We start from the raw sequence: 24,036 nt of genomic DNA, 5'->3' as shown, positions 1-24,036 counted from the left end.
ACTCAGAACTGTGAACAACTGATTAATGACAATGAAATGCCATGGTAATTTAGAAATACATGTTTTCTCTGATAAGGGAATGATAAAAATAACTTGAAAGAGAACAGTATAAATATAATAAAGAGCTTTTATGGCTATTTTTATTTCACTGTGGTATTTAAAGACTAGGAATCAGAATATTACTTTTGTTGTATCGTCCTTATGAGTGGAAATAGTAATAATTACTGAACATCTGTCATGAATTAAGTACTCTGCCAACAACTTTATGTATGTTAATGTTGTTGTTGTTAGGTGCCATCCAGTCGATTTTGACTCATAGCAACCCCCTGTGACAGAGTAGAACTGCCCCATAGGATTTTCGTGGCTGTAATTAATCTTTATGGAAGTAGATTGCCAGGTCTTCCTCACACAGAGCCACTGGGTGGGTTCCAACCACCAATCTTTCGGTAAGTAGCTTAACCATTTGATCCACCAGGGCTCCTTATTTATGTTATGTATGTTAGTAACTAATAACTCTCAATTTTCATGTATCAAAATTGGAGTCTTCAGGTAGTAGCTATTGATTTAAAAGCACAATTTCTTTCTTTTCCTGGTAGAAGAATTGTATTTATATTGTGAGCTTTTTCATGAGTCCTTATTTCAGGAAGCTTAGAAGTTGAGTGAGTAGTCATTTGATGTTGTTTAAGCATGGGATTTACTATTTACGAAGTCTGCAGTATGAGTCAGAATTGATTCCATGACAGTGGGTTTATGATAACAACTTTCCCTGCTTAATTGAGAGAAAATGTCGGTGGAAAATAATAAAGGTTGAGTGTATTGCTTTTGTGTTCATACTGTCTTTCAATGACAATGGAATGTTTTGTGCCACAAAAAAACTAATGGTTCCAAATGTTCTTTGCTTTGGGATTATGGAACATGGCTTCATGTTTTACTTTTCCTCAAAAAAATTTCCATAATCTTTTTTTTTTTTTAGTTTTACAAAGAATCAGAGCACTTAAGTGTGGCAATATCTGCCAAATACTCCCTTCAGTGTAAAAAGCTCCATTAAGCCAGTATATTTGGCACATGAGGTGTGTGTGTGTGTGCTTTAATTTATGAAACCAATTTAATCACTGCCTTCTTAAAAAGCTGGCTGCAATCCTCAATTTTTCAGAGAAGAAAAGATGTTTGGAAGTCATTTATTTTACTACCAAATCCGAAAGCCAGTGAGCTGCAATTTACCAGTCACAGGCATTCTTTTTCACTGTTGCCACCTTGTGCTTTCTGAAGACAGATAGGGAGAAGCCAAGAACTGGACAAAATTATTTTCTTGCTAAGCGAGAATTTCTGATCTCTGTATACCTTGGCAACCTTTGAGGAACTAAAATATATATAATTGAAAAAGAAATCAAAAAGTTAAGTTTAAGGGCACAGTACTTTGAATAAAAGCCTCACATAATGTGAATTTGAGTCATCAATTATAAACAACAGATTTAGCATAAATTATGAATTTTGTGACTTCTGAGACTAAAGAACTTTTTAAAATGTATCTAAGTACAATGCAGTTTTACAGAAAATTAATTTATAAACCAAATCATTGACCTGTAGAAATTAGGTAAAAACATCTAACATTTATTGCTCATTTTCAATTTATAAGACATTATGTAAAAGTCCTAATACTTGAAGTTGAAATGGATCTTTAAAATTTTCTTTATTAGTTTCCTTTTGGAAACTTCAAACATTATTTGAAGTATCATAAGACGTTAGATCTAGAAAAGAGTGAGGGATGGAACCAAACCTCTTCTTTGCATAGGAGGAAGATGTGAGGACAAAGCTGTTGTGATTTTTAAGGACCATGTGAGATTTGTCTAAAATCACATGACTTTCAATAGTTCATTCAGGTAAATCTCAATAGTTATGAATTTGAGGAGGACAAAGAAACACTATCTTTACATTAAGTATCTTTTGTCTTACTTCATTGATATTATTAAACTACTAATACTTTGATATATTAGCAGTGATGTATATTTTTCAAGGAATTTTCTTTACATTATTATATAAAATTTTCATTATACTTTATTGACTACAAACACAGTTGTTATTAAATAAGTGCAGTATGATTAGTATTGACTATTTATAAACAAGTATGGGACAAAAGATTAGGTAATCAGGGCAAAAAATGGATTTCTTAGTAGTACTTAAGTTTATTCCATTGTGAAATTACTGATTTTAAGAAATAAAATTATGTGTTTTCTTGAAATAATTATTCATATTACTTGATAAAAAGCTCATCAGTTGTTTTTCCCAAACATAAATCTGATATGCAACTATTAATTTTTAGTCAGTGAATATTAAAGTTGGGTTAGCATCATGCTGGTTTTATTTTTTCATTTTATTTTAATTGAAAATAAAGTGTGCTATCAGTCAGGGTGAATAATGCCCACAGATATGTGCACCTGTGTTTTGTAGCTGAATTTATTCAAATTCACATTAACTGATTAGTTCCTGCCAAGCAGCTCTGCATTCAAAAATTATTAGTAAAAATGCCTCATCGTGTTTGGCATACATTTATCATTTTGGATGAAAGATCGATATTCTTATATTCTGGGTGTTTTACTATAGTGAAGATTTATTGAGAAACTGATCATTTTTTAAAGCTCTGAACAGCAAGATATTTAGTCATGTTAATCAGAACTTACCAAATTAAGTGCTTTCAAAAGTAGTTTAGTATAAATTCTTAGTTTTAACCTAGTTATTTAAATCAGCTGAATAATAAACCTGAATGAACTCTATGGTAGTTTCTGAGATACAAAAATGAAAAGTAAGTGAACCTTTCCTGAAGTTGGCTCAGTCTTAGCAGACAGACACAAGAAAAAGTAGTAATTTCAATATAGCTTGGTGACAGCTAAAGCCTAGCACTTACTTCGCACTTTATGTGTGCCAGCACTGTTTTTCATTAGTTTTACCTCATTTATTCCTTCCAACCAGTGGTGAAAAACAGGTGAAATTGAGCACTACAGATTAGTAAGTAAGCACAAGTAAGCCCATGAATACTTTGCTTATTGGGTAATCAGCCCCTGCTTCCAACAACCTTAAAGAGCAGGTTGTATCGCGATCTCTGTTTTATAGAAGAGAAAAACGGATGCTCAGAAAGGATATGTAACTGTAACTTGTCTAAGGTCGCACAGTAATTTGCCAAGCTAAGATTTGAAATCAAACAGGCTGAGGCTCACTTTAAAAGACAGGTATTGTTAGCGTTGAGGTTGCTGTTAGTTGTCATCGAGACAGCTCTGATTCACGGCAACCTTGTGTATAACAACAAAATGTTGCCTGGTCCTGGACAATCTTCGTGATCCTTGGTATGTTGGAGTCTGTTGTTGCTGCTATTGTGTCAATCCATCTCCCTGAGTGTTAGCGTGATTTTCTTTGGCCCTCTACTTTACCAAACATGATATCCTCTTATAGTCATTGGTTTTTTTCTGATGATTTGTCCAAAGTAAGTGAGCCAAAGTCTTAGCATTCCTGCTTTTAAGAAACAGCCTGGTTGTATTTCTTCTAACGCTGACTTGTTTGTTCTTTTGGTAGGCCACAGTATATTCAATATAATTCACCAACACCATAGTTCAAATTCATCAATTCTTCTGTCTTTCTTTTTCATTTTCCAACTTTCACATGCATATGAGGTGATAAAAAAAAAAAAAAAGAACATGGCTTGAGTCAGATGCACCTTAGTATTCTAAGTGACATCTTCACTTTTTAAAACTTTCTTAAAAGTCTTTTGCAGCAGGTTCGCCCAATGCAATGTGGCATTTGATTTTTTGATTGCTGCTTCCATGGATGTTGATTGTCGATCCAAGTAGAATTAAATTGTTGACAATTTCAATTTCTTCTACATTTATCATGATGTTGTTTATCTGTCCATTTGTGAAGATTTTTGTATTCTTTACATTCATGACTTTGAATTGATCAGTAAGTGCTTCAGGTCATCTTCATTGTCATCTGTATATTGCAGGTTGTTAATGAGTATTCCTCCAGTCTTGATGCTTCCTTCTTCTTCATATGCTCCAGTTTCTTGGCATACATAGGGTATAATGGAAGCACAGAGATGATGCTGAATGACAGCTTGCACTTGTTACAGATTGCAGAAGTGATAGGAAAGGAAATGGTAGTTGTGGTGAGGAAGCAGTTAAAGAACTTCCCAAGATAAAAGATTCAATGGGGGCCAAGAGCAATGAAACCTATTGATGCATGTGGGGAATTCTTATTACCATAGCCATGTTTCTTAAAGTGAGTCTACAGACCACCTGAAAAAGTAGCCCTTGGATACATGTTAAAAAGTCAGATTCCTAGTGTCATAATAGACCTACTAAATCAGAATCTTTGCAGTGGGGCCTCAAAATAATCATTTTAATAGCATGTGCCAGGTGATTAAGTGATCTGCGTCAACAGTTTCAGGGTCCTGGACAAGTATATGAAAGTTCAAGACGAGAAGAGTTAGGAGATAAGGCCAGCCAAATAAATAAGGACCTGATTATAATCTGCATTTTTTTATTACCTTCTTCTGAATATTTAAGGATACAAAATAATAAACAGTATTTCAAAATGCATACTCAGTGTAAACATAGGTCAAAAACACTGCAGAAAAAAAAGTCAAGAGGCCAAAAAAAAAAAAAAATTATTTGTCCAGATACTTCATGTATGCTTTAAAGCAATTCATAAGAATATATTAGTTTTTACCTACTTATTTGGCTAGATACTACACTTTTTCCCCATTCATTCATTCCAGTCCATTCCTACTATTGTTTATATTATGTATTCACTACTTGTACAAATCTTTATTTCTTCTGGAAACCTTTCAAAAGATATCACCAAAATTGACGTTAATTCATTTGTTATTGTTTATTCATTTGTTTAACATGATGATTTTAAACCTAGCAGCAAATTAGAATGACCTGAGGAAATTTTTAGAACAGGAGCACCAGACTCTACTGAGAATAAGCGATTAAACAAGTATCTTTTCCACTACAGGCTATATGAAAACCTCTTTACCTTGTATTCTGAGGGATACATGTGTAAGATATATGTAAGACAAGTGCACTACGCACAGGGAGCTTGAAATCCAGAAAGGAAATGAGATATTTACAAGAAAAAAAAATACAGGTTAATTCGTAAAGAAGATTTTCATAGGGGTGCAGATAATGAGCCACAGGAGTTCAGAGAAAGATTGCTTCGTGTTGTGAGTATTAGCGAATGCCTTAAATGATCTTTTTTGTGTGGTGCGTTAAATTCTTTAAAAAGCAAAGAAAAATCATATAAAGCCAAACTTAAAGCTGGCCTTAGAGTTGTAATTTATGCATAGTAGTTGAGGTGACTTCTTCATTAATTAGTTTTCCACTATAGGATTTTGGTGAACCTGCAAAGTTACTTGGTAACTTGAGTAAGTTTGGAGAAGGACAAAGTATAAAAAGAGAAGTGAAATATACATTGTCATCATAAAGATTACAGTATATAATACAGCAAAATAAAATTTAGACAATGTGTGTGTATTTGAATTAAATTCTTTTTATTTATTCTACTCCTCGGTGGCATAGTGGTTAAGCATTTGGCTGCTAACTAAAAAGTCGGCAGTTGGAATCTACCAGCCACTCCTTAGAAACCCTGTGGGGCAGTTTTACTCAGTCCTATAGGGTCGCTATGAGTCGGAATCGACTCGATGGTGATGGGTTTGGTTTTTTTACTCATTTCCTTGTTACTTGTTTTTCATTGAAATCAATTTGTGCTGAATTGATTAATTGGTCCTAGATATATTTGCCAAAGGAAAATGCTACATGTCTTGTCATCTACTAATAAAGGATTTGTGAAAGAATAATTTAGGTGAAGTAATTTTGATTTTCAGGTATCCAAAGCTAAGCTGTGTGTATTTTCACTACCACACCTCATATTATGTGGCCTAGAGAAGAGACATTTTTTCTTCTTTTTCCTCCTCACAATTTCCAACCGCTGCCTGCCTAAGAACTCTTGACTTGAAGATCATGCCATCAAACTGTAATATAGTCGTCCCTGGTTATCCGTGGGAGACTGGATCCAGGACCCCCCACGGGTACCAAAATCCACAGATGCTTTAGTCTTTTATATAAAATGGCATAGTATTTGCATATAACTTATGCACATCTCCCTATATACTTTAAATATCTCTAGATTACTTATAATGCCTAATGCATGTAAATAGTATGTAAATAGTTTTTATACTCTATTGTTTAGAGAATAATGATAAGACAGGAGAGGAATAATGCTTAAACAATGAGTGCTAGAAATAGACAAAGGATCTGTGAAATGGTGAGAGGCTACAGCAGTGCCTATACATCGTGTCATTTGCATGGATTCAGCGTAGTGCTTGGCCAGGGCAAATTCAAGTTTTGCTTTTTGGAACTTTATTTTTTTTCCCCCCCAAATATCTTCAATCTACGGTTGGTTGAATCCATGGATTTGGAACCCTCGGATATGGAGTGCCGGTGGGCCAACTGTACTTGCTACCCCTCTTTATTGCAGTGTTCATCAGACTACTATAATACTCCTCTCCCTGTTCATTGGAGATTACAGATTCTTACTTATCTTCATTATCTTCAGTACTGCTCCTTTATTAGTCCTCATTTATGCAAGAAGATGAGCCTTACATCACCCTGGCCTCTCCTTGAACTCTTGTTTTTTTTGATGATCTTATTCTCTATCTCAGCCAAGATAACCAAGTGCTTTACTTGACATTTACTACAGCATCTAATTGGAATTTTTACACTTAACTTTAACGAGCTGAATTACTGATTTTTTTTCCACTTCCAGTATGCTACAGTCTTCCTTATCTCAGTAAATTCCAACTTAATCCTCCCGTTTACTCAGGCAAAACCTTGGGAGTCATCCTTGATACCTCTATTTCCCTTGTACCCCACATCCAAACTTTCATAAATTTTTGTCATTTCTAACTGCAAAATATATAGAGAATTCAGCCACCCTCACTCATAAACCTTATGCAGTCATCATCTCTCAACATACTGTAAGAAACTCCTAAGTGGTATTTCTGCTTCTACCTTTGCCCTCCTGCAGCCTCTTCTTAACCTAAAATCTGGAGTATTTTATTCATGGTAAGTAAGTCACTAAATCCAGCCTGTACTCAAGAGGAGGGGGTTACACAAAGGTGCAAATACCAAGAGGCTGGGATCCTTATAGAAACACTGGTGATGTAGTGGTTAAGATCTATGGCTACAAACCCAAAGGTCAGCAGTTTGAATCCACCAGGCGCTCCTTGGAAACCCTACAGGGGAGTTCTACTCTGTCCTATAGGGTCACTATGAGTCAGAATCGACTCAACAGCAATGGGTTTGGTTTTTTTGCGGGGGGTAGGGGATCATTGTAGGTCGTCTTGGAAGCTGGCTACCACATGCAGCATACCTAGTGGGATCTTCTAAGCCTACCACTGAGTATTTAAAGCTGTAAGCATAGTAGCACCGTGTAGCAAATGCAGAAGTCAGCTGTGCTGCAGTTTAAAAGCTGTACCGTAAACATCATCCTACCTACCAAACCTTAAAAAGCCCGAGAATGGAAAGATGCTCTTTTTCCTCTAGCTCCATACTACATCAGCCAACTCTGCTGATGAAAAGCTGTCCTGTATATATAGTTCAAGGTCAAGCAGAAGCAGCTTGTACCTCCTGAAGTCCTGGCATGTGTGTTTTGGCTGAGGCTACCCGTGGCCTTTGTCTGTTCTGAGGTCGTTGGGGCCCAGAGACTGTGCTGAGCCCCACTCATCCCACAGACCATCTCTTAAGACTCTCAAGACCGTGTAAAAATAGCTCCTTGCCTGTGGGCAAAGCTTCCGTAAGCTGCAGATAACCTACAGGTTAACTCTTCTTATGATCTGAGTGTTAAAGCTCTTACTTAGACTGTAGCAATAAAAAGCCAACTGCACAGCTGCTGAGCAGGACACGTGTTCTCTGCATGTGATCCCACTAACCAAAAAAAGAGGAATAAGCTGAGCCTAGCATACCAAATCCATTCATCCCAAACACATCTGCAAGAAAAATCATCTTTTCTAGGAAGAGAAGGCAAGACTGTAACGCTAGAAGTTTCTTCGATATAGAAAGAGATATCAAGAATAAGTGTTTCCCAAAAACCTCAGCATTTCCCAAATATTTTCTTTGTCATTTTGCCTTATAATTTTATGATGTTTTTGTTACTGTGCACAAAATTTGATGTAGTCAAGTAGATCAATCTTTGACTTAATGTCCAGAAAAGCCCTTCTCATTCCACAGTAATTGATAAACAGTTAATATTTACCTATGTCTTCTTCAAGTGCTTCTTGTGTGTTGTTTTTTACATTTGACTCTTTAATCCATTTAGAATTAATTTTGTTGTAATTTAAGGACTTGTTTTTTTTCCCCTAATAGTTAAATCACAGCCTTTCAAAGATACAATAAATTAGAAACTCTCAAACACCTTAAGCAGAGTAAAAATTAGCACATTGGCCAAATAAAAACCAGTTGCCGTGCAGCCTCTTCTGACTCGTGGCAACTCCACGTGTTTCAGCGTGTTCCGTGGGGTTTTCAGTGGCTGATTTTCTGGAGGTAGATCGCTAAGCCTTTCTTCCTTGGCGCCCCTGGGTGGACTTGAACTGCCAACCTTTCAGTTAGCAGCTGAGTGCTTAATTGTTTGTGCCACCCAGGCACTGCTAATACATTAGCACTAGAGTAAAATTTGATGAAATTTGTGAAGTTATATAGCTATGTGCATACCGTTTAACTGAGACTTTATAATTCTGTAAATGTAACAAAATAAATAATCACACATCTGTTTTAAGCTGTCATTACAGCATTAATTATAAAGAATAAAACAGAAATATCAAAATGTTCAAAATCAGGAGCCAGGTAAAATGACTAATTTATAATTATATGATGAAATCGTAGGCATTTGTCATATAGTAACTTGATGGAAAATATTTGATGTGAGAAAAATACTCAGAATACAGTTAGGGACAATATGTAGGATAGAAAAAACTATGTATGTGAATCACAATCATTACGTTGCACAGAAAAAGAAAAGAAATTGGACAAAAGTACACAATATTTTTCACAGTGATTATTTCTGATAGTTGGATTTTTGTTATCTATCTATCTTATCTATCTATCTATCTAGGTATAATCTATCTATTTTCAGTTTTTACTTTTCATACTTGCCTGTCTCCTCAAATGAATTTAAGATAATTGAAGGCAGGGACTGCTTGTGTTGAACACAAATCACAATACCTGGTTTGCAGTATGTTCTCAATACTGTTTGCTAAATGTTGGTAATAAAATTAGTCCATAATTTAGACTTGTTGGCAGCAGCAGAACATACCAAGACTGCTCGAGAAAATAAACTGACAGAGTAAAAATGTGGATTCAAGGTATCAAGGAGGTCCAGCAATAATTGGCTCAGTGATTAGGGGCCAGTGACAGGACTTCTCTAACTAGAAGAAATGTTGTTGTTGTTCATGGCCATCGAATCACAACCCTTCCTGTTACTGCATCATCTTCATGATCATTGGTACGTTTGAGTGCATTGTTGAGGCCCTTGTGTCACTCCATCACACTGAGGAGTAAAATAAGAACTTGGCTTTCGGATACTCTGTACTGGAACTTAAGAGTGTGATAGGGACTTTAAAGTTCAAATGTGATACACTCCCAGAATTTGAAAATAAGCGAAGGAGCTGCAGTTTCCTAAAATTGAAGCTACACAAAAAAGCAAAATGAAATGAATAAGCTTAGTAACACTACCAACCACAAAAATGAAATGAGTTAAAAATACATTGCCAGTAAGATTAGCTATTTCGCTCTTCAGTTATGTTGCAGGGTGTCTGGTGTGAAGGAAGTGTGCTTTTGGTACATAATCTTTTTTTTTTTATTATTTTAAATGAATGAGATAATGTAAGTTTTGTCACTGAGGCAGGGTTCTAGCACTGTTCAAAGGAGAAGATGCTCTAATTCTAAATGATGTGTATATCTTTAGGCATTTTCCATAGTTGGATATAAGTGTCCTCTGAGAACATCCAAATACTTTCTGCCTAATATTATACTGATTAAAAAAATCTGCTTTTTAATGTTGTTTCTGAGTAAATCTCTTTACCAAAAGGGAAGGATTCACATAGATTACCACTGTGAGATCTTAGAACAAGTTTTTAGAGTTTTTGTTATTAGTTAATAGGTTGGCTGATATCTGATAAAATACAGGCGCTTATTCATCTAGTTATTTGGAATCAACCCCAGGAAATCGATCCATCCCTGAGTGAATTCATATAAATTTAACTTCTGAACCTTCCAAACCAGGACAAATTTCTGATCTCTCCAGTGGGATTGTCACCCTAAAGGAGTAAGATAGCTTATTTATATTTGCTATAATCTAGTAATTTGGGTTGTTCTGGGGTTTGGCTACAGTTTTGAATTAGCTTTGACTTAGTGACGGAACAATAAATAAGAGCTTAGAAATTGGAATTGTATCACAAGATCAGAGTAGAGCAAAGAGTGAAGCTTATGGAATGCTGAGCCAGTGATCTGTTGGCATATTGCTTTTTACTGTCTTGGGTTATTAACACCACAGAGAAAAGATTTAACAAAGCTAAAATCTCTGTGATTTTAGGAAGTGAGCTTCAGCCAGAGCTTTTCCTTACCTTCTGGATCTGTACTAATGGTGTTTTGAAGTAGAAAATAGATAGTGACACAGTGGGGAAATTTTTACTCTCATGCCCCGTGTGGGTGTGTAAACTGATACAGTCTCTACACAGGGCAATTAGGCAATGTCATTTGTCAAGAAGCTGAGCTGAGCTGAGAGGGCTGAGTTGGCTGTCAGGTTTAAGGGTAGCTGATTAAGACAACAAGCCAAAATGAAAGTAACAGGAAAGTGCCTTTAATTACTTACTGCAATAGTATAAGCTAGGGATTAAACATGAAGAAGATGCCATATATCCCCAGGAAAGGCCCCAAGTGGGGGTCAGGTGGATGAGCACAGACTTGAGGACCTGAAAAAAAAACCTGACTCAAACTTTTTTTTTTTTCACTGACAAAAGACTCCTGCAGTTTTATGGACCCAGGGACCAGCGGAGGCCTAAGAATGGAAAAGTATTGATTCAAAGTGAGGAAAGGTGTCTTTAAGGCCCCCTTCTTCTTCTTCCTGACAAGGAGACTTCAGCACAGGTGCCTCAGGAAGACCTCTACTGAAGGCCTCCAATAAAGAGGCTTCTTTATGGAGGTGTCTAGGCTAGGGGTACAGATATTCAAAAGAGCGTGACTGGGGAGGAGGGATGGGACTGAGTTCTTGTCTGCAACTCCCATCAAAGACTGCAATACACTGGCTGTGTACCAAGTCTGCTTGGTGAGGGCAGCTTTTCTCTTGAGGCCTGCTAGGTAAAGCCTTTGTAATTCCCTATGGTCAGGCCTGGAAAATCACACATAGATTTTTGGCCTGGAGCTAGACTCCTCATGATTCAAAATTTCAATTGCAGATATCTTTTAAACTGGTGATTTCACATCTAGAAATTTATCTTACGGATAAATTTTCACATAGTATAAGATTATTTATTTCAGCTGTTTGTAACAGTAAAGGAGTGGCAGTGCGGCACAGGTTACCTATATTGTGATACAGCCATAAAATGGAATATTATGCAGCCATATAAAAGAATGAAGGACCTTATTCTATGCAAATACATGGTAATTAAAAAAAGAAAACAAGCTGAAGGATATATAAATATGTGTGTATATATATGTAATGCTATCTTATATGTGTGTATAAACGCAGGAGCTCTGGTGGTATAGTGGTTAAGAGCTATGGCTGCTAATCAAAAGGTCAGCAGTTTGAATCCACTGGGTGCTCCTTGGAAACCCTATGGGAGCAGTTCAACTCTAACCTATAGGGTCACTATGAGTTGAAATCAACTGGATGGCAACAGTTTTTTTTTTTAATGTATAAGGAGCCCTGGTGGCACAGTGGTTATGTTGCAGGTTAAGATTTCCCAGTTCAAAACTAAGTTCTGCCTCGGTTCTTGCCTCCTCCTGACCAAGAATGACCAGGTGAGGCTCAGAAGTTCCACAGGAACAAAGGTTTATTTTTATCAGTGGTAGAAGGCAGAGGCTCGCAAAGGAGAGATGCAGAGGGGCTTCTGCCTACGCTAGCCTCCAGTCTCTCCCTGAACAAAGGACCTCCCAGACTTTATAAAGGTTTTTTTCTTTTTTTTTCAGGGGGTGGGGGGGGAGGCATTATCTTTACTCATGAAATGGGTGGAGATTTCCAAGAGAAGGGGAAGGAATATGAAAATGAGGTGTGCACAGCCAGAGCTCAAGATGGGCCCCTCCCAATGTCAGAATGAAGTTGGAGGCGGACACAAGGGCTGCTGTAGGGTCGAACAGGACCCACTTTGGGACGCTGTGCAAACTCTGCGGCCGGCAGAGCAGGGAACGCGAAAAACAACCCTGAGGAAGTTGCCATTTACCTGCTGGTGACAAAATGTACGAAAAGGTTATTTACTGAGAAGAGAATACATTCTAACCAGGCATAGGAAGGGAGGGGCAGTGACGCTTGTGCGCAGGTTTCAGTTAGGAGTATTGAGCCAGAGCCTATCTACCTCAGGCAGTCTGATTCCTGTCTGTCTCCGTTAAAGAGCTTCAGTGCTAACCAAAAGTTCCACCAGCCACTCCTTGGAAACCCTTTGAGGCAATTCTCCCGTGTCCTGTGAAGTTGCTACGAGTCCGAATTCACTCGACAGCAAAGAGTTTGTTTTTTATATGTATAAAAGAATTCGTGAGTGGTGAAACAGTTAAGTGTTCAGTTGCTAACTGAAAAAGTGGCAGTTTAAACTCACCCAGAAGTATTTTGAAAGCAAGGCCTGACACACTGCTTCCTAAAGATTGCAGCCGTGAAAAACTTGTGGAGGACAGCCCTACTCTGAAGCACATGGGGCTGCCATGAGTCAGAACTGACTTGACGTCAGCTATTCAGGTTTTTTGTTGTTGTTGTTGTTGTTTAATATGTATAATAAAAAGAAATGACTAAATACATATAGTTATATATTCCTATTATATACATAAAATATTTCGAGAGGGATGTACAATAAATTGGAAAAATCGGTAAATTGTTGGCTTTTGGAACGGGGAACTGAATGGCTGGGACTAAGGGCAGAAGAGACACTTTTTCATGGGTAAACATGTTATACCTTTTGAACGTTGGACTGTGTGAATGTATTCTAGGTGTAAGTAAATAAAAATACATATGATTAAATTTGTAAAAAGTAAATACACTCTTATATCCTGGATTTTTTTTCCAAACAAATCTAATGATGCTCAAAGTTAGAAGTGTCATAATCTGAGTTCCAAAGAAAAAATAGAAAATAATTTAATAAATGATTTTGCTATCACATAAAGTACTGTGGACTCTCCAGCGAAGAGTAGAATAATATCATGGATATCCGTTCTACTTACGTCAGCCAATTCTAAATTTTAGGTTCTGTAACTTGTAATATCTCAACGATTGTGCTTATTCCTATGTTAGAAAGGACTCTTGATTCTTAAACATACTGTCTTGTGAAAATTATTGGCTAATGTACAACTGGATCCAGAATGTCATATATATTCTCTGAACCCGGATTCTTTCTTTTCATTCCTTCTGTTGGATTTGTTTCTGGGTATTTTTCCATACACTGATTCAAACATAATCGCATTCTTATGGTAGAAGCATTTGCTGAATGAGAGGATAGAGGATCTCTTCCTGAAAATCTAACAAAATTCTCGGACTTGAGCTTCATTTAAATAGTTTGGCTCTTGTACCTTTTTATGCCTGGTGGGAGAGGTTGGCCAGTCTTTGATTATTTACCCACACTATTTCAAGGAAAATAAAAATTTTGTTAACATAGAAAAGGGGATTGGATTCTGGGAAAGCAAAATAGTATATGCCAGTGACAAGAAGATACCACAAAGGAAAAAAAAAAAACTTACATTTTCATTTGAGAATATAGAACAAGTAATGGATAAGGGAGTATGCTAGGTCACAATACAAAGAGTAGTCCTGATTTCGAGGATGAATTCAGTTTACTCGTGCTCTCATTTCAGTTTACTGCTAAAACATCAGACAACCTGGACATAGACTATCCACCACTTAAGAATAGAAGTGATTAGAATTAGCTTCCAAAGGCTAATCTTATTCTTCACAGTAGAATGCCTAATATTTAGTGGCCATTGCCCTGGATCAAAGGATCCCAATTCTGTTGGGTCATTGTCATCTGTAGCATATACTTGGTTAAGAACACACATTAGTCTGCCCATTAATAAATAAAAAATGTCTTTCTGTGCCACAACTAGATACTTTTTATTCCTTTTGGTACTAAGTTCTTGGGCCAACAACAAGTCTAAACATGGCTTACCAGTGGGGCAAATCATAACAAAGCTTACAGTGTCAAGGTAGAGAAGTCTAATATGTTCAATCAATATCTGTTGAAAGGCTGAATGAATAAATGACTGAATTTTCACTGAAAAAATGACATGTCTAAAAAAGGAAAACATTTTCAGGAGAAATAGCACACTTATACTATGGAAATCCGAATAATTCTATGTACATTACCAGTAATAGTTCCATTGATTATTAAGCCAGCACTATAACGTAAGTGTACATATTTTCTATATAAATTTAGGAAAATAGAGTTAGAGCGAACATATTTAGGTGACCATTTAAACTTATTAAACCTAGCAAATCACTTTATAAATTTACCCAATGCCTTCAAAATTTAAAATATTTCACTTATACTCAAATCTGTTTATGTACCCAGCATATTTGAGCCACATCGATCCTGTTTCACTTCAAGAAATCTTTATAAATAAGTTTTAATCCCATAGGGCAGATCTATTAATTATGCTTTCAGGGGAGGTATAATTAATGGATCTGTCCTATAGAATTATGGCACTCAGTAAATATTAGTAATGCAAATTCACTCTACCAAGCACCTCAAGCATACTCAAATAAATAGATCATTTTATATGGCTGAAGTTTTCTTTCAGCCTTCCTTTATGGGACATGAAAGCACGCAAAGCAATTTAACATCAGTTTTTAGTGAGATCTTCAAAGATTAAAGTTTCCTGGGTAGAGAGGTTATACATCCCATTAAAATAGTCTGTCAAAATTTATCTTAATGAAAGTGGTAAAAGCCCTGATCAAAGCTGAGAAGCAATGAGTATAATGACAGTCATGTATTAGAATCTTGAAAAGGCAGGTTTTATTGCTGATAAAGAATATTTTTAAATATACTTTATTTTATAATTGTTTAGGTTTACAGAAGAGTTGGGAAGAGAGTAAAGTTAATTCCCATATACCCCTCATCCATTTTCCCCTATGGTTAACATCTTCACCTCACTAGGGTGTATTTGTCACTACTAGGAAACCAACATTGGTACATTGTCGTTGCTGTTGTTAGGTGCTATCGAGTTGGTTCCGACTCAGCAACCATTGTTGTTGTTGTTGTTAGGTGCTATCGAGTTGGTTCCGACACAGCAACCCCGTGTGCAGCAGAACGAAACACTTCCCGGTCCTGCACCATCCTCATGATCATTGTTATGTTTGAGCCTATTGTTGTAGCCACTGTGTTAATCCATCTCATTGAGGGTCTTCTACTTTTTCGATGACCCTGTACCAAGCATGATGTCCTTCTCTGGGGACTGGTCCCTCCTTATAACATGTCCAAAGTACTTGAGACAAAATGTCACCATCCTTGCTTCTAGGAGTGTTCTGGCTGTACTTCTTCCAAGACAGATACGTTTGTTCTTCTGGCAGTTGGTGGTATATTCAGTATTCTTCACCAACACCATAATTCAAACACATCGGTTCCTCTTTGGTCTTCCTTATATGTTGTCCAGCTTTTCCATGCATATGAGGTAATTGAAAATACCATGGATTAGATCTGGTGCACCTTAGTCCCCTGGGTGCCATCTTTGCTGTCACACTGGTACATTACTATTAATTAAACTCAACAATGTATTCAGATTTCACCAGTTTTCCCTAATGTCCTTTTTTCTATTCCAGAGTCCCATCAAGCATACCGCATTATATTTAGTCACCATGTCTCCCTAGCCTATTCTGACCTTATCCTTGATGACCTTGACAGATCAGGTTTTTGCAGACTATCCCTGGATGTTGGGTGTGTGGGGTGCGATTAAATTCTCTCTCTTAAAGAGGGCAATTACCTTTATAAATTGAGCTTCTTTGGTAAAGATTTGTCTCTTTTCCTCTATTTATTTATTCAAATGATTAAATAGATTTCATTTATTTATTCAATCATTCATGTCAGTATGGACTCATGGATATTTGTTTTATATGTACTTTATGTTTAATCCAATAATATGTTATTTATGTTGTTGCTCAAATTGTTCCAGCTTTGGCCATTAGGAACTCTTTCATGTTGACTCCTTTGTCCTTTTGGCCTGTACCCATCCTTTTTTATTTTTAGTTTTTGGGGTGGCCACTTTTTCTCTTTCTAGAACCACAAGATGCTCTGGACACATCCTGTACATTCACTACCCCGTCCCTAGAATCAGTCAACGAGCCCTGATTTCTTTCATCAGAAAATGGTATTAGAAACCAAGATCTGGGCACTAGTTGTTAATAAAGAATATTTTGATCTAATAAAACTAACATGTTTTCCTCAGTAACAAAGAGAAAATGAAATCTGGGCTCATATAACAAAATACTTCAAATACATGTAAAAATATCTCATTTTCTTGGGTAAAAAATAACTGCCCAATTTATACATTTATTAAGAACATTTAAAAATGAAACTTGAATTTTAAATTCTATGCTGTTATTATACACAGAGACCTAATGAATTTCCAAATGGTCTACTGTTAATATTTTATCCAAAAGGATAAACAAATTGGAATGACACCTAAATTACAGATCACTGAAAAGCAAATGGGAAACAAAGTAAACTAAAAACAAAGATAGTTTTATTCTATTTTTTGCCTTGTATTTCTCAACTTGATAATTAAGTGTAGTTTATCACACGTTGTCGTGTAAGATTGGTTTTTGAAAACATTTATCTCAAGATTTCCAAAGAGCAGTAGAATTAAATTGTCACACTATAAGATGGATTTGAAAGTTAAAGCTAGAGCAAGATTTTCTCTAAGAATGACATTCTAAGAATTGATGTTACACGATGCAAATTTTGAAGTCTGCTTTCAACAGTCCTTAGAATGACACACTGATTCCTGGGAAGCATGGGAGGCCTCAACCCTAAAAGTTTACAGTGAAGCTTAATATTGAGCTTATCTTCTTATAGATGTTGAAAAACCTTCATATTCTGCAAGAATATGGGTCAGAAATCTAAATTTTTACAACTCAATACCATTTCTGTCTGCTGAATATATTATTTTTAAGAGCATGATACTTCAATAAACTGCAGGCTATCAGAACTTCAGGAAAATATCAGATAATTAAACTACTTACGAATTATTGTGACATACTCAAGTTCCCATGAGGTATCTAATATTAAGAAAAACAGCTCAAAAGTCTTGAGCTCTGTTTCTTCCTTGTGTAAATGAGTAATAGAATACTTTTTATCCTTATATAAACATTTCCTGGCTTTGATTAAATAAATGGACCAGAAGCTCTTGATACATTCAGAAATTAAAGTCAGTAACTAACTCACATTAATTATCTGGTGCATCATGAGATTTGATTTAAAAAAATACAGGATATAAGAGTGTATTTACTATTTACAAATTTAATAATATGTAGTTTTTATTTACTTACACTAGATAACAAATTCACAGTCTAAAATTCAAAAGGTATAACATGTTTACCCATGAAAAATGAATATTTCTGCATTTTATAACTGAATATTAATGGTAGATACAACTTTCATGGAAACCCTGGTGGTGCAGTGGTTAAGAGCTATGGCTGCTAACCAAAAGGTCAGCGGGTTGAATACACTGGGTGTTTCTTGGATACCCTATGGGGAAGCTCTACTCTGTCCTATAAGGTCGCTATGAGTCAGAATCAACGTGACAGTAACTGGCAACTAGTAATGACTTTCATAATGAAAACAACATATATGATGATTTAAAACTCTATAAAAGAAACAAATATAACACACATTTCAAAATCAGCCTGAAAGCTCAAAATAGAAACATAGTGAATTATTACATAGTTTTACTTTGAATAAAAAGATAAACAAAGAATACTAAATGTCATTCTAACATAAGAGATCATTTCATTTACTGGAATGCACTTGAAACATACATTGAAAGATGATAATTTGACTACTTTTCCAGAAAAATATTTATTTCTAAATAAGAAAGTATTTATTATATACAAATAATTAGAATTTTTCCACATTTATATTTCATTTATTTATTTGATTTTTATTTTGGTAAGAAGCTTTAATTTCTAAATTAGTAATAAAAATGATTACAGAAGTGTATTTCTTTAACTCAATTTTTTTTTTTTTTTTGCAGAGTTCAGAGATGAGTCCAGCAAGTAGCACTGCTTCACTTCCTGTTAGTCCTCTTGCTGAAGAGCCTTTGCCTTTCAAGGTAAAACATTGAGCAAATAAAAAATGTTTTAAATGTTTTTAGTATAGTTACATCACAATGGTTAATTTACATTTTTAAAATAGTTTATGCATAAATGATGTAAACTGTTTTAATATTTAAAGTTCTCATTTCAAATACTGATTTTTTTTTCTCTGTTTTTATTTTGGTTGCTAAATAATGATAAAGGTTTGCAACACAAATTAATATTTTCTGGTACACATTGTCTTACATTTAAGAGACAGACATTTATTGTAATAGTTTGATGTCAAATGAGTTAGAGGTTTAAAATCTTTTATCTTTATTAATTTAAGTAGTAAGGTTAGAAAGAATTTTCAAGGCTTCAGTCTTCATCTAAAGGTTAAATTCTCATTAGCAATTCTAGGTCATCAATCATTACTTACATAATATTTACAAAATAATTATCTAAACTAAAGAATAGAATCCTTCCTCAAACACATTATGACTAGTAGATTTCTTTACTTTGGGAGGCTATATATGTTATAAATATGAAGGTCTTCCGATTTTGTCATTTAAGATTATGTGGTTCCCTTTAAGCTAAAGTTTATAGATTAGCTATTTTAAACATATACCATGAGTGTTTGGATTTTGTTAAGATTATTGTAACTAAAAGCATTCCTTAAGATCATGGAAAATAAAATGTAATATTAATTTACTTATGTGCAGTGATTTCAGTATAGTTCAGTGTAAACATGGGTTGGCACTTTTTGGGTTCATTGTATTTTCATGATTTTTGTATCTTACAGAGTTGTGAGTTTTTTTTTCTTTTTTTCCTCTTTTTCTTTCTCATATGAGGGCTATGACTTACTCAACTTCATATTGCTTACACATAGTACAGTGGATGGCCTGGATTTCCATCCACTCAATATTTTCTGTATTGTTGAAATGAAATTACAGGAGGCTATGAATTCCATTGAGGGTCATCAGTTTTCTAATCATGGATGTTTCTTTGCTTAATGATAGTCAATTGTTAAGAGCTCACTTCTATAGCAGAGAATTTTTAAATACCTAACACTCTTCTAATTTCATTACTTATTGAGAAATATTTCCTTTATTATTCAACAGCAAAAGGAGAAAATAAAAGTAATATTTCAAAGTTGAGTGCTACTCGATATTTCCATCCTATAGTGCATGGGACAAAATTTACAAAAATATCATGTTGTTAACAAGACTTTTGTTGAATTTTCAAGGCTTCATTAGAAACAATTCTTGTTTTACTATGTTGATAACGAATATGTTCCTTGAAAATTAACGTATTTTTTAAGAGAGCTAAAAGAAAAGGTTAGATACATTGCAGAATCTGCTGATGTAAAACTAATACGTATATAATTATTTTAGCTGATTTCTCTGACGGGTTCAAAAAGATCAATATCATTTCTGTGTAAATGTGTATAAGTGGTTTTACAAGCAATTAAAATTTCAAGTGCTTCTTATATGTCCTTTTTTGTGTGTGTTATACATAATATTGGCTTTTGATGGCCAATATAGCTATAGTACTTTTATTTTACCCTTTGTGAAAAGGAATGTGTGTGTGTGTGTGTGTGTGTATACATATATATATATACACATACTTTTTTCCCAGAAATTAAAATATCCCACTAGTATTTCAAAGTATGGAAAATCGGTTTTTGATATTATGAACTAGAACTCCTGCATTTGCTTCTTTTATTTTTCATTCATAAGTTGTCCTTGTGCAAATGAGTAATAGAATACTTTTTGTCTGTATGTAAACATAAAATATATGGAAAACATTTTGATACCCTTAGCAGTATTGTTGTTGTTAAGTGCGGTCAAGTCACTTCCGACTCACAGCAACTCTGTGTACAACAGAACTAAGCGCTGCCCGGTCCTACACCATCCTCACAATCATTGTTATGCTTGAGCCCATTGTTGTAGCCACTGTGTCAATCCATCTCGTTGAGAGTCTTCTTTTTTGCTGACTCTTTACTTTACCAAGCATGATGTCCTTCTCCAGGGACTGATCCCTCCTGGTAACATGTCCAAAGTATGTGAGACAAATTCTCGCCATCCTTGCTTCTAAGGAGCATTTTGGCTGTACTTCTTCCAAGACAGATTTGTTCATTCTTTTGGCAGCCCGTGGTATATACAATATTCTTTGTCAACACCATAGTTCAAAGGCGTCAGTTCTTCTGGCTTCCTTATTCATTGTCCACCTTTTGCATGCATATGAGGTGACTGAAAACACTATAGCTTGGTTCAGGCACACCTTAGTCTTCAAGGTGACATCTTTGCTTTTTAACACTTAAAAAGGTCTTTGGTAGCAGATTTGCTCAATGGAATGCATCCTTTGATTTCCTGACTGCTGTTTCCATGGATGTTGACTGTGGATCCAACTAAAATGAAATCCTTGGCAACTTCAGTCTTTTCTCCATTTATCATGGTGTCGGAATCAACTCGATGGCAACAGATTTTTGCCTTAGCAAACATGTTGATAAGTATTTAACACATAGCAGACATTTAATTTTTCTTATAACTATACTCTGAAAAAAACACTGATGTTGTAATATGTCTAAAACTCTGTTAAAAATTATGGTATTTGATCAACGTGGTAAAAAGAAAAAAATCACTTTTTTCCTCTCATTCCCCCCACCCCACCCCATGAATGGGGCATGGCCTTCAAATTAGAATAAGATTAATCTTCTTTAGCCCCTTTGTTTTCCTTTATAGAACATTATAAATGCCCCTGGGTGGCATAAATGGTTAAGTGCTCGACCACTAGCGAAAAGGTTGGTGGTTCGAACTTACCCAGAGGTGCCTCAGAAGACAGCCCTCGTGATCTGCTTCCAAGAGGTAGCAGTCTTGAAAATCGTATGGGCCACAGTTCTACTCTGATACACATGAGGTCACCATGAGTCAGAATTGACTTGAGGTCAACTAAAAACAATATCCACCCAATTAAGATGAAAGCAAGATATAGGAAATTATGATTCAAGCACCCAGTCTCATCACCATTCTTTCTAATAATAGTAGAGCAAAGCCTCTGAAAGATAAGCGTTTTGTTGGTTTTTAATTTTCACTTTCCTCCAGAAGTAATTAGGTTGCTGAAAATGAGGCCTTCTCTCCCTTCTCTCCCTTTTCTTGGCATGTTGTAGAAGTACCCATATAACAGTTGGAGGAAAATATCTTGTTTTGGTTCAAGTTTCTATCAAACTGAATGCTTTCCTTTAAATGCTATCTTCAGAAGGGCATTCAGACTAAATTGATATTAATCATAGCATTTGAAATAAAGACAATATATATGTTTTAAAATATATACTTAATAATTAATTTCCTGAACTATCTATGCCTTTATTCTCAACTCAAATTTTAGATGAGAAATTAATTATTTATAAAATTGTACCATAGTAATATCCTTTATGTTAAATGTGGAAGAAAACTGGGTAGGATCCTGGGGCACCCCAAGAAATTTACCAAGGAATTAAGATAAGTAGGTTAAACTTCAGGTTTACATATGCTAAAGGTGACATTTAAATCTTGTTTGGGACCAAACACTCCCCTCCGCCTCCTGCCCCCACCAATAGGGTAGTGTTTTTCAACTTTTTTAGTATTGGAGCCTGCTCTTCAATTCAATTTTTAAGTATTTAAAAACAGATCTGTCCTGGAACATAATCCAAGACACACATACTTCCTTACTCCTGCATTCCTGTCACAGAATAGTTCATTCCCTGCTAAACTTCTTGAGTTTACTGTTTAAAAAACATGGCTGTATCGTTTTGTTTAACTTATTTGGTGTTTCAAAAATGAGACTTTTCCCACAAAAATCCATCCAAGCTTTTCTTAAGCAACTGGAAAATCTGGAACTTTGTGCTTTTTATTTCTAAATAGGACCAATTGACTAAAGATGAGTAGGGTTTCTCCATTTAGACAGGTGACTGTGAACTTTAAAGAACCACAGTCCTCACCGTTCCACATTGTATTCATGCCTGGCAATGAAAGCAGTTAAGTTTGATCCCTGCATAGAAGATTGTGTGATGTTAATTCACAATTCCTCACATATAATACAATTAATAAACTCACGGAATTTTAAGTCAGTCTCTTCGTTCTAAGAAATTTACAGGATTCCAAGCTTTCATAATTTTTTCATAATTGTTATGGACATATATTTGGAAATAAAAGGCAAATGTATTTTTTTTTTTAACAGATTATTCAGCATTACATAAACTACACATGTGGTCTGAAACATCCCACCATTCCGATTGGGACAAAGGATAACCAATTTTCACATAGGTGGAAACAATATTTCATTAAATGACCATAATAGAATCATAAAAGTTCAAGATCATTCGGGCTGAGAATTCTGAGAAAAAAATGTAACAGAATACTTAATAATAGTTAAGGTAAAATTTTATGATTTTCTTTAGGAAATGCTAATCAAAATTGACATTGTCAATTTTGTTATACCCATTCTACCCATTTCTACCTTTCCCTCTGCAGTTCTCCCTGGCTTCTGTCAACCATCTAATCTCTTCCAATATAGACTGCTGCCTCTTTCCCTGTGTAAGGCTTAGTCAGATAATCTATCTACACCAAATACGCATCGGGACCATTAAATATCACTGTTTTTTAGTGTATGACTCCTTCAATTCATGTGTATATACACAGCTATTTTACAACATACACATTTTTCAACACCCATGCCTGGAACTAACATTCCTGAAGCTAAAGCTGGCTCTGTGGTCCTGACCTTTCCATAATAGTGCACTTTCTCATAGGTCATGTTCTGTTTGCCCATCATATCCATCACACTTTTTAAAATTCACTGGTACTTCAATGAAGCATGATGGCTAGGATTTAGTCACTTTTCCTCCAAAAAAGCATCTTTTCTTTTATTAGCTATATCATGAAAGGGTGTTTGTTATCCAATATCATCACCTTCTGTTATTATGCTGCTGTTGTTAGTTGACCTCGAATTCATTCCGACTCATGGCAACCCCATGTGTGTAGGGTAGAACTGCTCCATAATCTTTTCGAGGAAGCAGTTCTCCAGGCCTGTTTTCCTAGGCATCTATGGGTGGATTCAAAGCATCAACCCTTTGGCTAGTAGTCAAGTGCTTAAAGGTTTTTGCCTTCCAGGAACTCCTCTATTATAATTAAAAAAAAAAAAAGTTGCCATCATGCCAATTTCAACTCATAAGGACCCTAAGGACAGAGTAGAGCTGCCTCATAAGGTTTATAAGGATCGGCTAGTGGATTTGAACTGCTGACCTTTTGGTTAGCAAATAATAAAAAAAACCATTGCCGTCAAGTTGATTCCAACTCATAGCGACCCTGTGGTTCAGAGTAGAACTGCCCCATAGAGTTTCCAGGAGCGCCTGGTGGATTCAAATGATGACCTTTGGTTAGCAGCTGTAGCTCTTAACCACTAGGCCACTAAAACCAAACCAAAGCAAACCAAACCCATTGCCATTGAGTAGATTCCGACTCATAGCAACCC

At 35.5% G+C, this 24,036-nt stretch overlaps 1 protein-coding gene across 6 annotated transcripts in view; it reads left to right on the top strand.

Moving 5' to 3' along the window:
• The window catches only part of CCSER1 (coiled-coil serine rich protein 1), a 1,577,476-nt gene that overhangs the window by 572,314 nt on the left and 981,126 nt on the right, over positions 1 to 24,036 (top strand). For all 6 annotated transcript variants that reach the window (XR_007517628.1, XM_049885715.1, XM_049885716.1 and 3 more), the window contains one exon: positions 18,486 to 18,563. Coding sequence is in view for 5 of the 6 variants with exons in the window: in XM_049885715.1 (XP_049741672.1) it covers positions 18,486 to 18,563 (78 nt within the window). In the remaining variant the exon portion in view is untranslated. The remainder of the gene's footprint in view (positions 1 to 18,485; positions 18,564 to 24,036) is intronic.

Source organism: Elephas maximus, chromosome 5 (genome assembly GCF_024166365.1).
Source record: "Elephas maximus indicus isolate mEleMax1 chromosome 5, mEleMax1 primary haplotype, whole genome shotgun sequence".
NCBI lineage: Eukaryota > Metazoa > Chordata > Mammalia > Proboscidea > Elephantidae > Elephas > Elephas maximus.
This window is presented reverse-complemented; position numbering and strand designations above follow the sequence as displayed.